Here is a 14,322-nt window from a genome sequence, read left to right as displayed (position 1 = left end):
GTTTATGCGCCGAGGAGCTCAATGATGCGTTGTTTATTGTAGCTTCTCTATCTCCTGACCAATGGGGAAAACTTGTTCTCGAGATAAAAGACAAAAATGAATCGGCGAGAACTTTCTGTCTCTTTCGGACTCAAAAATAAACACGTCAGGCAGACCTTGGGTTTAATGCACGCTACAATTTACCACCAACAGATGAAACACAAGCGGACATTAGGCTCACAGATCCAAGATGAAATAGATATTTTTGTGTGGTTCACAACGTTTGTGTGGCAAGGCGTGCAGAGGGCCCGGGCAGGCTTCGAACCCCAGACTCCTGGGTAATAGCCACGATTGGCCAAGTGGCCAGGGCGCATGATCCATTGGAGGCATAGTGCACAATACCGCCACTGTCACATCTGCAAACATTGTGTTGCACTCGGTTTCAGACCAGTTCAAGGTTTAGTGTTTTACAATAGCAATCACCAAGTCCATTATGTGGATTAAAAACATCGCACTCATCAGTCGTGACTCAAGACATTTGAGGGCTGGTACTGACTGAAGATCGAGTTGGTTCTATACTGCGAGTGCCGAAGAACAACACAAAAATGAGTGTGACATTTGACATTGGAACTGTTGGTAAAACTTGGGTTAACTAGAAAATAATTCTGCAGCCGTCTACAAGAGAAGAGAGGAGCGGGCAGTGTGTTACATGACTGGCATCAACATGTAGCTTCATGTTTGCTTTGTTAAACATCCTAAATAATTTGCGTTTCGAGGCTTTTGCAGATCGAGGTTCGGAGGATGGACCGTTAATCTTCTTTCCCAGCCATTCCCATCGCACATGTTTCAGAGTTGAGTCACTTTGGATGTGTCACAACGCGACCTTTAAAGGAGAACAACTGAAGATAAAAGGTGCATAGTTTTTGAATTATGTGGAATCAATATTTACACTGACTACTGCAATGAGTCTCTCACGCAGTTCAGGCAAACAAAGTGCAGCGTGTATGCAGTACATTCCTTTGGGAATTTTCCACAAGCATGTTATTCAAATGTATTCAGGTTTCTAGTGCCACCGGGAGAGTGCTTTCATTAAAGAGAATTAGAAGACACGGTAGCAAAACTTAGTGGGGTGAATTAAGAGGTCTACCTCTATAGACGCTGGCAAAACATGTACATCTCTGCATGACTGTGTCTGACTGTGAAGTGAGTCCAGTTGTAGTGTTGCTGTTGCCTCCGTTTGTGGCCACAAGAGGGCCCTCCTTACAAACGTGTGTGTTTGTGCGCGCGCGCGTGTGTGTGTGTGTGTGTGTGAAAAGAAACCCCACACAACTCAAATCCAAAACACAAAACAAACCAAAAACTTGCTTTTCTTCGCCTGGAAGCCGCAGAATCAGCAGGAAACAGGGAATGAGGAACTAGTGGCAGCCAGCTTCCCCTTCATTCTTTTCAAATTTTATTTGAATTACATAAAAATAAGCAGCTACAAAAAAATTGGGAAAAAACTTAGGTTAACATTACGTTGCTGGGAGATTCGTTAACCCCGGGTTTCTTCTCTGCCGGGAGGCTCTAGGGGGCCGCAGAAAAGATAAGAAATAAAATGCAAATAAATAAATAATAGAATCAAATTATTTTTTGTTATTATCAGGTATGCCCCAATTATTGTTTAATCGTTTTTAAAAATGATTTCTGATATATTGTATCATTGCCTGCCAGTCAAAAACCTTGTTCATGGCGTCGTGTGTGACGTACCAGTTTGCAATATTTATAAAGGTGATTTTCTCGACAAACTAGCCCAGTGAGAACAAACTGGACAGACAGCCCAGCTGTGGAAGACACTGCCATGGCCATGATTTCCAACATGTTAGTTGATAGTATTGTTATTCATAACAAATCTACTATGTAGATGTACTAATAGCAAATAAAAGTAAGAAAGGGACATTCCAACAGTTGATGTTTCTTTACATATTTTGTAACATTGTTTGCGAAAGGAGTCCCAGGCCAGAAGCTAAAGCTTTTTGAGAGGGCTGTGTGAAAAGTCTGGCAACCTCTGGTCTGGAGCATTTGAAATTAAGCTCAAAGTAGAAGTAAAGAAAGTAATGGAGCTATTTTGTTTCATCTTAGTGCACTGGAGTCAAGGAAGTTCACAGGCCTTCCCTACTTTCGAAGGCTTCTGCTAAGTGGAAATCCAGAGTCACAACAATAATGCAGCACACACCAACTTCACGTGTTTATTCGCCTGCTAATTTCTAAAATCAGTTAATAAAATTACTCATTACAGTTTCCTTTAAACAGACTGGTATAAATAATTCACGAGACAACAAAGACACTCAAGCACAAGTCAACAATAACGAGGAGTCTCTCCACCATCAGCTACGGCGGAGAGCCCACAAAAAACAGATTTAATGTTTCCACCAAACTGTGTTGGAGGCACCCAGTTCAGTTCCTTCCATTTGGATGAGTGCAACAAAATCCTGCCTCAAGGTTATGAGGGCAATGTTATGGGAACGGCGCGTGCTCCTCCTCACGTGCGCTTAGGGCTCCCGATGGTCTGGATTGGCAAACTGCCTGTCTGGACTCTGGTATAAAAACATGTAGGAATCACAGAGGAGCCTGCGCACCAGTTCAGGGGTCTGCGAGGGATCAGCGCAGGCCAGCTCCTCCTCCGGCTGGGACAGGAAGTCGCCCAGCTCCGGGCAGGCGCGGATCTTAGGAATGTTGTAGCCTTGCTGATCATCACCTGTTAAGGAAGAGCGGCCTTAGGAATTGACATGGACTCGTGACGAGATAGCGAGCTGCCGCAGACGTCAACACGGCTTTATCGTAACGCCGGTCAGGCCGCCTTATCAGCAAAGCTGGCTGGTCATGTGTAGCCACTTCTAGCCCAGCGCTTTGCACGAACATCAGAAATGTTTGGTGACGAGGCAAAGCTGTGCGACCTCAAGTGTGCGTGAGGAGACGGCAGGAGGGACTTCGGCAATCTTACCAAATCTGTCCGCCATGCTGTCGAAGAAGATCCAGGAGCGGGGGTCAGGGCCGTACTTGACAAAGCTGACGTAGTGGCTGGTTTGGATGCAGAGCACAGCGAACAGCTGCATGGTGTGCCTCGGTAACGGGTGGTGGCAGGCTGCGTCTTCTGCCACCTTCAGAGGTCGAGGGTGGTGGCCCTGCCGGGCGGGATGGCCGTGCACCTTGAAGAGAAGGAAAGGGAGGAGTTTTTGTTAGTTTAACTTTCAAGTTTATACTGTTATTGTTTTTATGGGCAGTATGTTGAGCTTTAACCAATATAAAAATCGTAAACCAAGCCAAATTTCACACTCTGGAACTTTAAGTCTGGACTGTGGGATGTTTTGACCTGTGAACGGGGGCCCCACCCCGGAGGCTCACCTGTGTGTTGCACACATCACAATACTGTTTGATCCTCCCTGGCTGCAGCCTGCGATCTGTCAGACACTGCAGACACTCGAACTGAGCCAGGCTGCCGCAGATGAAGCATTCCCGAGGAGCTGGCAGTGGGAGGAGAGATTCATGATGATGACTCCACGCCTCAGCAAACTGCACTTTTAAAAATCAAACCCTCTGTGAATTCTGACCAGTGTGTCCACTCCTTACCTTTGTATACAAGGTCAGTGATGTCAAGCTCCGTGGAGGGAATGATATGAGAAAACATCTTGTACTTGCTTCCAAATCTGGGCATCTGAACTATGAGGCAGGAAGGAACCTGAGGACAAATTACAAAAAAAAAAAACGTGAAATGAGGGTCACTGTTGACACATTTCAGATCTTTCCATATCAAGCTTTGTCTGTCTTTTCTATCATGTATTTTCCATCCCTGTCTTCAGTTTGTGATAAAACACAGTTCAAGGTAAAAAAAATAAAATAAATTATACCACAGAGCCTTTCATAACAAGTGCGTGTTCTGTTAAAAAAATAAATAAGCAGGGCAGTGCACTCACCTCTTCAAACTTGAGCTCTCCTGACATACAAGACGTATCCAGCAGCTGCTGGACGGTGGGCACGCCTCTCATCTGCTCCTTCTCCAGGAAGATCTGGAAGGTGTAGGCACCCTGAGATATTTCCTCTTTCGATCTGCAGGCAAACGGTTTAATCACACGTCATACGATGAACCAGACTGGACGGAATTGTGCAGTGAGCGGCGCAAGATCGTACCGGAGCTTCAGCAGCGGCTCCATGCAGAGCACCTTCTGGAACAGGACTGTGATGAACTCCTCTGGGTCTGCAGTGAAAACAGATCACTTAGAATATTCACAGTGCCGTGTTGTCCAAGTTGTGTTTTTATTCCTTTAGAGTGCATTTTGAACAGTGCTCGCTTAATGTGAGGTGCGCACCTTTTTCTTCTGTTCGAAACGTCTCGCAGCCAAGCTGTTTGCGGAAATTCATCACACTCTCCGCAGGCACAAAGCCTTGTCTGCAAAATATAAAATCATACAACTTGAAGTAAACACGCCAACACTGTGCTAGCGTGGCTGCTGACACCAAAGCGACACACTGATGAAAAGTAGTTTTTTAGCAAAGTGTAACTATCGCTCATGCAACCACTGCTTGTTTATCAGCTGTGAGTTTTTTCAGAATGTCATCATGCTCTTGTTTTGCGAGTCAGATGATAAAATAAGGAATGCAAAGTCCAAAAAAAAAACCCAAAAACACACGCAGCCGCGATCGTACCTTCGTAAGCGGTTGACTATTTTCCGGAGAGTTCCTGTGATTGGTCGTTCCGTCTCAGCCGGCCTCTGGCAGATAGTGTCCAGGGTCAGAGACGAGCTGAACAAACTGAGCAGACAGAACCACACTGTTTGAGTGATGATCGTTTGTTGTTGAAACACTTCCAATATTTTCCAGTAGTCTTTCACACTTATTTCATAGTTCTTTGTTACTGAAAAATACACAACAAATTAAACCCATACACTTTGTCTGAGTCATTTGGGTAAACTTACCCCAAAAATAAAAGAGTGGATTATTTTTGTACAAAACACAAAAGGCTTTAGATGATGAAAGAGTCAAGAGGACGTTCCAACTCAAAGAACATAATCCCCTCTGTCTGCCTCGGCGACAAAACCTGGACACTGGCTGCTTTGTAACACGCACGCCCGCTTGCAAGAACAGTCCCTTCCTGTTTCAATAACTCACTCTTCCTTGATACTTGAATTCAGCACCATGACATCATTGGGGACAAATTTCTGTTTGATGGTAGGACTCACTCATGACACACGCACACAATGTTACAAGTCAAGGCGAAGGTAGAATTAAGTACAAGTTTCAGGAATTCCTAAAACAAAATGTCAGCTGTTCTGTTTGATGTCCTGCTGAATTTTAACACAAGTGCTCTCACATCAACGGACTCTGTGTGGTGGAGTCTGTACTTCACATCTTTCATCTCCTCTTTCTTCTTAGTCTTATGAATTCAGCCTTAATGGTACAATCTATAGCAGGGGTCATCAACACCGACCCCATGAGTCGCCCGCAGGCCTGTTCCAAATAATTGAATTTCATTCTGTTGCTATTCTTCTGCAATCATACTTGGATTTATATAGCTTAGAAAATGACAATATCTTGAAAATAAAAAGATTATATACATGAAGTCTTTGCGGATAATTATTGTGAGAAATGAACATGAATAGTGTCTCCACATTGATGAGTATCATTAATTTGCCCTGTGAGAAAATGTATTATTTCAGGAGAGTGTATATGACGGGTTGCCCTTCGTATGACCCCGTCCCCATGAGGTAGCTCTCAAGTACAAAAAGGTTGGTGACCCCTGCTATATACAGTACACACACCAACTCTGCAGACCACACATAGGCAAAAAGTTTCATCTTATACAGCTGCATTCAGTCAATGTGTATTCTCTTTTCTAGAGTGCTGAGCTGCGTTCACCTGAAGAGTGTTGCATCAAGATAACAGGAGTTGATGTGACCCTGAATCCCTCTCATTCTGCCAACCAACAAGGACAAGGCCTTGGACTCGGGGATGGGCGGGGCATCCTCCTCCGAGTCGTCGGACAGAGGAACTGAAAGCCGGTGAACAAGCACAGTGAGGGTTAGGCTTGGAGGGGAAGAGGTGAATATTCACCGGTTGGGTGCTGGTTTGGAGGGTAAGTCTCACCCAGCGGCAGCGGCGTGGGTTTGGCGTTGGCGCTTCCCGTCGTGCCACTGATGAACCTGCTGTCGGGGCTGCATTTTGACACGGGGACAAAAAGTGCCCTGTTGCCCTCGCAGGTGAAATACCTGCGGCCTCCGTAGCTGCCGTCAGTGCAGCCGTTCACCTCGTAATCCTGGAAGAACAGTTGCAGGGAGAAGAGGTGAGAGGGGGGGCTGCTGACACCGCGGAGCAGCGCTGAGATGTGGGCGGTACCGCCGCCAACCTACCAGTTCCAGACCGGCCCAATCGCCGGTCTTCCCCGCGGGGACCCCCAGCCACCGCACCACGCCGTACACCGTGACCCCCGAGCTGGACGCCACCTCCACAATGGAGCCCACCTCCAGGGGAACCGGGGAGGTGCTGGAGCTCTGCTTCTGGACGACAGCTCCCTCCAGGCGGTTCTGCTCCTGCTGCTGCGGCTGCTGCAGCTGCTGCTGCTGCAGCTGCTGGGTGTGCGAGCCAATCATTGGCATGGAGTTGATACGCGTCAACGCTTTCCGGTTTAGACCTGCGACAGAGGTATGAACGTTACGCCACAGTTCAGGTTAATGGCTTACAAAAAAAGAAGGTCATATGACTTTTTTTTTGCGCCTCGTATCACATGAAACTTCATCAGGCTGCTTGGTGACAGGAGGTATGCAGACAGCCTGGAGCGTTCCTTGTTCAAAATTGATTGTTGTACGTTCTGAAACAGAGGGGCCAGTTTTTCCAGTTGCGCACTGGAGCAGCATCCTCCTTACCCAACTCCACGCTCAAAAGTATTTCTTAAGAAATATGAAACCACGGGGCTCAGTGGGGAGTCGTCCTTGAACCGAGTGTCACCTGTTGGTTCTGGAAGAAGTTTAGACTCCTGTCACTTACTGCCATACTGGCCTTCCTTCCAGCGCAGACCCTGGGGACCGGAGGAGGACGGGACAACCTGGACAATGTCGGCGGCGCTGAACAGCGGAAGAGGGGCCGATTTCTTGGAGGACAGGTTGTGGTCGTAGTCCTGCACAAAAAAAAAAAAAAAGGCAAACAGTTGCGGTGAAGCCCCTCAATTGCCCACCGCAATCCTTTTGACCGCAGGCGTATTTTAGTTCAGTCTCTCCAAACGCAGACTCTACCTACCAGGAATTCCACCTCGAAGCAGAGCATCTGCAGGTCGTCCTTATTCTCCTTCTTTCCAATCTGCATGAGGTTCCTCACCAGGCCGGGCTGGAAGCCCTTCCTGTGTCGCACCACCACCAGGTCGTCCTGCGTCAGCTCGCAGATGGCGGAGAACAGCTGGGCGTTGCACAGCAGCTCCAGCCGCTTGCTGGTGGAGGAGATGTAGAGCAGCAGCTGGGCCTGGTGGCGGCTCAGCGGGTACGTGTCTTCCCGCCTCACCACGCCGCCGTTCTTGGGGGGCCCTGCGTTGGCGCCGCCGCCGTACAGCAGCCCCGTCATCTCCCCGTGTTCCGTCTCCAGCTCGGTGCGGCCGATGCACCCGCGGCAGAAGCCTTTGCGTGACTTCCCGCGGATCACGATGAAGAACTTCTCCTTGACGACGGTCTTGGCCTCCATCGCGTCTCCTTGCGATCCCTGTGATATGCAGCCTGTGGAACCGTGTCCAAGAATGCGTTGCTCTGATTCGCCTGTTGATGTGTGAAGCAGGCGATAAACTGCATGAATTTTGGATGCGGAGAAAACAGATACCGGCTTGTATCACATATGTAAGCACAAGTGTCACAGCGAATAACTATAAAATTTAAAAAAATAAAAACCTCAGACTTTGCTACTTAGCTAATAAGTGAAGCGTCAAAGTTTATATAAAAATACAAATAACTTTCTGCGTCTTCTTCTGCCTCTCTAAGACAAATCTGACTATTTTCACTCAGCACGAGGCTTCTGTCAACCTGTGACGTCTCCGTCCTTATTCATTTGAACCTCTCGGCCACCGTAACCATAAGAACTACAGAACTACCATGGTCTGAACTAACTCCGGTGATCCACCTGCTGACCGGTTGCTCCCCAAAAGTCAACCTAGACCTGTACACACGAGTCAACTTTCTCAGCGGCACAAAACATCTTTCAACACTCACACTAATCCTTTCCGTCGAGTTAACGCTTGATTGGAACGTAGTTCCGTCTGTCCCGACACACTTTCCGAGTCCCTGCCTGGCATAAGGCTGAAACCGACCTTTTTCCCTTCGCTGGCAAATATTTAAGCCGTGCAATCGAAGGAGTAAACGTACGCAGACGGGCGTCCCGAATAAACAGAAAGTGACTGATTCCAGAGAGAACACGGGGGCAAAGTGCGGTGTATGTGTGGGTTCGTGTGGCCCGGAACTGTGCGCACTATTTTTCTCCAGCCCTGCTGGACAATTTGTACAGGAATTATTATGTCATTCCACGGAGAAACAGTTCACTGTAAACAGTGTTGTGTCAGACGACAGACGACATGCACGTCAGATATGTGGTGGTAAACTGCGCCCGCCCGAAGAGGAAACCGCGAGAATCATAAAGCAACGCCACGTCAAATTCGAACGCAAACACAGTAAACTGTTGTTGTTTTTTTCTATGTAAAAAGTACGTTTGAAAAATTAAAAAAGGAACATTGTGTAAACATTAAAGTCTTCTATTTTTTTCCAACGGCAAAATACAAGGTTTTTTTGTTTTTGTTTTGTTTTTTAACAATGGTAGTTCTAGATATACACATCCCCCAAAACATCTCTGACTTTAAATGTGTGAATTACAAAACACGGTATCTGCAATACAAAACGATACAAAACGTAGCTTCGTATTACTCACAGTCTTCCCGTGTCACTCCGCGACAGTTAGGACCGGTGCTTTATCGCTCCATTATCTGATTGGCTCTGAGAAGTCGGTGTTTTGTTCCAACTCTGCTCACTCTCTCCTGACTGGTGTGCGTGCGGGCCGACTCGCGTGTGTGTGTGCGTGTAAGAGAGAGGCAGGTTTAAATACTGACCTGCGTGTGACCGTCAACGCCCACCTTCCCCGCCCCGCACACTGAAATTCCGATTATTTTTTTTTAACGCCCGCAAATCAAACACCACCCGCGGAGAAAGTGTAGGATAATCGGTTAAGCAACAGGTTGGACAATCACGATAATAAATAAATAAATAAATGATTCCAGGTCAATGCGCAAACCTTTAGTCTACTACGGTATTGTGTGAATAGCCTACTCAAAAATGTCACTATTTGATGGGAGATAGGAGATAATACGAGTTTTACGTGCAGCCGTGATACAAAATTTTCATTTCGTGGTCTAACAATATACATTTACCACAATATCCTTTTGTGATCTTTGTGAATCAGAATGGTGAAAAAGAATGACCAAATATCAAAGGTTATCTGTTAAAAAAAAAAGGAAAAAAAGAAAGAAATGATGTATTTGCAGCAGGATAAAACTTCATAAAAAAAAAATCCAAACAACGTTGTCATTGTCAGATGTTATTTTTACGTGCACCTCATTTTATTGTATGCTGTAATACAACTAAAAAAAATCCCCACAATGCTTTGCATTTCTACAAATATGCAGTGCAATGCAGAGCAGAGCCATAAAAGGCAGAATGCAACATTTTGAGTGACATGTTTGTCTGCGTGCGGGCCAAACACATGTGACACGGCCTACCTTGTGATTCTGCTGGAATGAATGGTGGTGGTGGTATCTTGTTTGCTCATCGACCTTTACGTAACAGTCCCCGTTTCCTTCAGTGTGATATGTTGCATACTTAGCTAGCATGTGTCAGCCGTTAAAAAGCATGCTAGAAAACAATAAGGTGAGTTATGGAAGACTGTGTTACATACAGATGTGTTTTCCTGGAGGCCCTGCCCTCTGTTGCCCGGCCATCACGGTAACTTAAGACAGTACCAGAGAATTAATAATGTGGTCTAGGAGAGACAAATCATTTCTAATATGACCACGGTAAATTTTATTGAGTTCATGGAATAAAAGTGAACAATAATTAAGGTTGTGTTGTCGGCGCTGGTATCAGGAATCACTGAACTCCTGTGTTTTTGATCTTTGTGGCCCTGAAGTACAAACTGCACATTCTCCTCTGAACTCAGTTGACCTAGACTTACTTGCACTGCGTAAAGCTTCTAATATTAAAAGTGACTAATCTGAAATGAGAGCGATGACTGCCGCTTGCACCTTGCTGACACACTTACAGCCGACATGATGAGCTCAGGGGCCAGGTGCCGGGCTAGGCAGGGAGAGGCTGTTCTCTTTCTGTTCATGGGAAAACGCAGCACAGGTCAGCAACTGAAACACAAATAAAACATCTCAGGATTCATTTCATTTGGAATTCAAACATTTATTACGTAACCATGCTGGCACCACTGTGGCGTGAATGACAAGAGATGCAGGCCTCTTTTCAATGCCGGTCTTCTTGCTGCCTTTGCAGAAGTGCCATGTTAGCCATGCTAAAAGCTATACTTTCCCCTTCAATTCCAATTCTAATGTACAGTAATTGCTACAAATTGGTTGAGAATGGTACCTACACTGTGTTTTGCTGGCAAAAGTAAATTAAGTCTGAGGCTGGAGAGTGACGCCTAAGTGCGTCATTATTGCGCTTCCAGCTGGAGGAATGTAGAAATCGCAAGAAAAATCTGAGATTTAAAACAAAGATTGTCAGCAAGGCGAGGCGAGGCGAGCCGGGCGACTTATGCGACTCATGCCATCCCAGTGTGGGGGCGCAGCTTGTCAGGCAATGAGGCAGCCACACCTCTACCTGACTGCTGATCACCAGATGATCACCTCCAACACCAAGTGCTTGTGCTTAATGAGGCTAACTAACTGGCGCTTGACTTTAACTTTAGGGGAAGGCAGAGAGACGATAAACAGGAAATGCCAGACAGGTTAGTTCCTTGTTACGCGGAGGGGATGGCCGTCAAATATGGGACAGACGTTCTGCTTTTGAAATTAGATCAAATGAAATGAGACACTTGATTTAGACGTCAAAACTTGTGGGCTAAAGTTAATAGATACTTGACAACACACACCATTACACACACTTACAGTTATCTGCTTATGCACTAAGTTCTTTTAAATGTAGTACCACAGCAGTAATTTGAAAGTTTAACTTAGGAGTGTTTTTAGTGAAGTAACCAGCTGTATACCAAGTCTATCTATACATTTAAAGGTCATTGTTTAATGGATCCATTGTTTGGCTGACAAGAAATGGGACAAATTATCAGCCCTGATATCGTTAATGATTCCACAGCTGACATTCAACATGCTGCAATGACCTTCACCCATGAATACAGGCTGCATTTAGCTTAGCTACTTCCTGCTACACCATCTCCAGGACGTCATGTCTGGCTTTTTCCTGCTGACTTGATAAAAATGATTGAAGTCCGATATTCAAGCTAATAAACACATCATAAATAAATTAAGCGTCATCCATTCGTTGAGTGTTGCTACAATGCAATTTGCCAACCTCATTTTATCAGTGGTGATGTCATCCACTCTTGAAGAAAGTGAATGACCAAAGAAGGAATTTGCTACAAGACACATCGATGTGCATCTTACGCTATCTGACTCATCAGGAGACAAGATGTCAGATGTACAAACCTCTTAAAAGCCACCGTATCTGCATATGTTGTGCAACACATGTCAAACTTGATGACTCATCGACAATTCATTGTCATTATTGTGGGTAATTTGCTCTTCATGTGTTGTGCAAATGAGGGGGGAGAGAAATACATCATCATCCCGAGCATGATGATAGGTTCAATAACATTTCAAGTCACCCTGACTGTATTCTCACGTCTGAGATTCTGAACCTAAGTTCATGCAATCCAATACCAGGCCAGCAGAGGGTGCTGTTTCAATGATAGGCGTTATCAATCTCCCTCAATAATAATAATAATAAAAAACTGCAGTTTTGCAGTAATGCATTAACTCAAAACATATTCAGAGTTGATGAATCTTGCCTTTCTCTCAGTTATCCATGCAGAATAATCAAGAGTGATCTGCCAGACAGTGATGTCATTTCACAAGTAATCAAAGTGCTAAGTCAGCTTTTATTGTTGTATAAAAACAGGTTTTACTTTAGTTACATTGAGGTAAATACATGTCAAAGGAAAAAACTATCACATTATGTCCAAATGTTCAAACATACATTTTTGCATAGGCAAAGTTTTTACCTTCTACGTGTTCAATCTCACATGCACATAAACAAAAGAACACAGCACGTCTCATTTCATGAGGTGAATCATCTTCCTTCCAGGTACATACTGTGTACAGTACCAGTGGATGAATGAAGCTGCGAGGAAGCGTCTTCATCAGGATAACATGTATATTTATCCTTCAAAACTACAAATGTGAACATGTGTGCACTCCAGTAAGTGCGAGATGTTTCCCCACCGCCATTTGCCAGGTTTGGTCACCTGACCCGACACTCAGTGGCAGAGGTTGCGAAGTCCCGGCTGCTGGAGGTGAAAGACGTTGTGCTGGACTCCTTGGCGAACGCGGTTCTGGCGCTGGATGGCGTTTCGGGCAGTGTGGTGTCGCTCCACCCAGCTGCGACCCTTCGGGCCGAAGCTGAGCGGCGCCGCTTGAGCCAAAGCTTTGAGCTGAGAGACGGAGGCTGCAGCAGCCCGACCGGAGGGGCTTCCCGTTTGGTTCTGAGGTTCTGCATCAAACGCACTAAAAACACAAGCATGTACAGTATGTGAGTGTGAGAGGCCAGAGAATGTATTTCTAGCAGTACAGATTACATTTTACAGGCACACAGGATGAAGGTTTTAAGGTTCGCTCACCTGACTTCAGTCTCCATGTTTGCGACTGCGTCCACATGTGGAGCAGAGGCTGATGTTTGAGCGTCAGTCTTCTCCAGACCACTGTTCTCTGCTGAAACTGCTTCTGTGGACATAAAAGGAGAAAGACGTTAGTTTTAAAAAAAAAATTTAAATTTAATTTCTCAAAAATTAAACTTTCAATAAATTACGAGGAAGTCTCTAAGAAGAAACGTACAAAAAAATACATCTAGGGAAATTTATCTGATAACTTGACTGGGATAAAGACACACCAGTAAACAGTGATTATGATTAGTCAGCATATTTGTACAAATAGATGCAGATAATAAGTTTAATTTTTGTTATTTTAATGTAACTATTTCAGTAATACTTGCTTATGCCCTTTTAATAAAGAAGAGGCTTAACTGGAAAAGTTGTGTTACAAAATCAGAATCCTAATCATTTGCAATTTCAATGCAATTAACTTGATAATGAAACACTGTGACCCACCATCATGACTGACAACAAGCCACTCTTCATCCTCTGCCTCCTCCTCCCTCGGTTTGACGTCCTCGGTGGCCTGCTGCTCCTCCTCTCCACCAAAAATCATACGCGCAATCGTCTTAAACATTCTTGCTTCCTCTTTGTCTTCTCCTGAGGGGTTTTGGCTTCTGTGTGTCCCTTGTGCTGGTCTTTGTTCATCAGCCGCTTCTACTGGCTGTTAAAAGTCTTGACCTGCTAAACACAATGCGAGTACATGCTCACACAGCCATCCACACACCAACCATCTCACATACTGACCAAACTTTAATCCTCGTCTGACAGTTTGGGGAGTGAATGATCCCTTCTACCTGATGTCATACTTTTTTTTTTTTTTTTTTTTTTCAAAATGCAAACAATCTGGGTCAGCTGACCATGCTCGTCCAATAAAATGTCTTGTTATACAGTGGTTTGAATAATGATGCCCACTCCCTGGGACTTTTATTGTTAGGGTCCATCTGTCTCTGGTACATGGGGGAGGGGCTCGTTTTTAAATCAGACCTACTGAAGGAAGGGGAGCTGTGTGCAGCCTTCATCCATGATTTCAACTTGCACGTAAAGCATTAACTAACGTTTTACTGTTTTTCTGATAACGGAACCACAGAGAGCTCATTTATCAATAGTGTTACAAAAAATAAAATACATCTCTTTAAATTAAACATTTTTAACATGCGACGTGCAGACAAATCAATCGGCTGCGGCTATTGTGAATATACAGCTGCAGACCAGCACTCAGAAAGAGAGTGACACCCAGTGTCCCAAGTAACGACCGACTAATATTCTCAAAATCCGAGCCAATATTGTATCCCGATGCATCCTCTGATCATCTTATGTCAACAGCCCTCACAATAGCCTTTGACATTGTCGACACGATCTCAACGCTCAATCTCCGTGCGCGAGCGTTTGCTTCGCAGCATCCTT

General features: G+C 45.1%; 1 protein-coding gene across 1 annotated transcript; it reads right to left on the bottom strand.

Moving 5' to 3' along the window:
• Positions 1 to 2,193: 2,193 nt before the first annotated feature.
• cyld2 (cylindromatosis (turban tumor syndrome) 2) lies at positions 2,194 to 9,062 on the bottom strand. Its single transcript, XM_076047917.1, has 14 exons — positions 8,908 to 9,062; positions 7,246 to 7,751; positions 6,997 to 7,126; positions 6,363 to 6,643; positions 6,100 to 6,268; positions 5,872 to 6,004; positions 4,663 to 4,767; positions 4,326 to 4,405; positions 4,147 to 4,213; positions 3,933 to 4,065; positions 3,589 to 3,697; positions 3,364 to 3,482; positions 2,963 to 3,167; positions 2,194 to 2,716 (listed from the first exon to the last, which is right to left on the bottom strand). Exons 2-14 carry the CDS (start codon positions 7,678 to 7,680, stop codon positions 2,511 to 2,513), a joined length of 2,172 nt encoding a protein of 723 aa, XP_075904032.1. The 5' UTR covers positions 7,681 to 7,751; positions 8,908 to 9,062; the 3' UTR covers positions 2,194 to 2,510.
• Positions 9,063 to 14,322: the final 5,260 nt, after the last annotated feature.

The sequence above is a fragment of the Nelusetta ayraudi genome, unplaced genomic scaffold (assembly GCF_046127955.1).
Source record: "Nelusetta ayraudi isolate G7.1 ecotype Tasmania unplaced genomic scaffold, CSIRO-AGI_Nayr_v1 ptg000096l, whole genome shotgun sequence".
Classification (NCBI taxonomy): Eukaryota; Metazoa; Chordata; class Actinopteri; order Tetraodontiformes; family Monacanthidae; genus Nelusetta; species Nelusetta ayraudi.
This window is presented reverse-complemented; position numbering and strand designations above follow the sequence as displayed.

Excerpts from the sequence above, each read along its gene's own strand:
- cyld2 (XM_076047917.1), bottom strand. The coding sequence starts at position 7,680 with ATGGAGGCCAAGACCGTCGTCAAGGAGAAGTTCTTCATCGTGATCCGC. Across the intron at positions 6,005-6,099 it reads ACCCACGCCGCTGCCGCTGG|TTCCTCTGTCCGACGACTCG; the intron begins GTGAGACTTACC and ends ACCGGCTTTCAG. Across the intron at positions 4,066-4,146 it reads GAGCCGCTGCTGAAGCTCCG|ATCGAAAGAGGAAATATCTC; the intron begins GTACGATCTTGC and ends GTTTGCCTGCAG.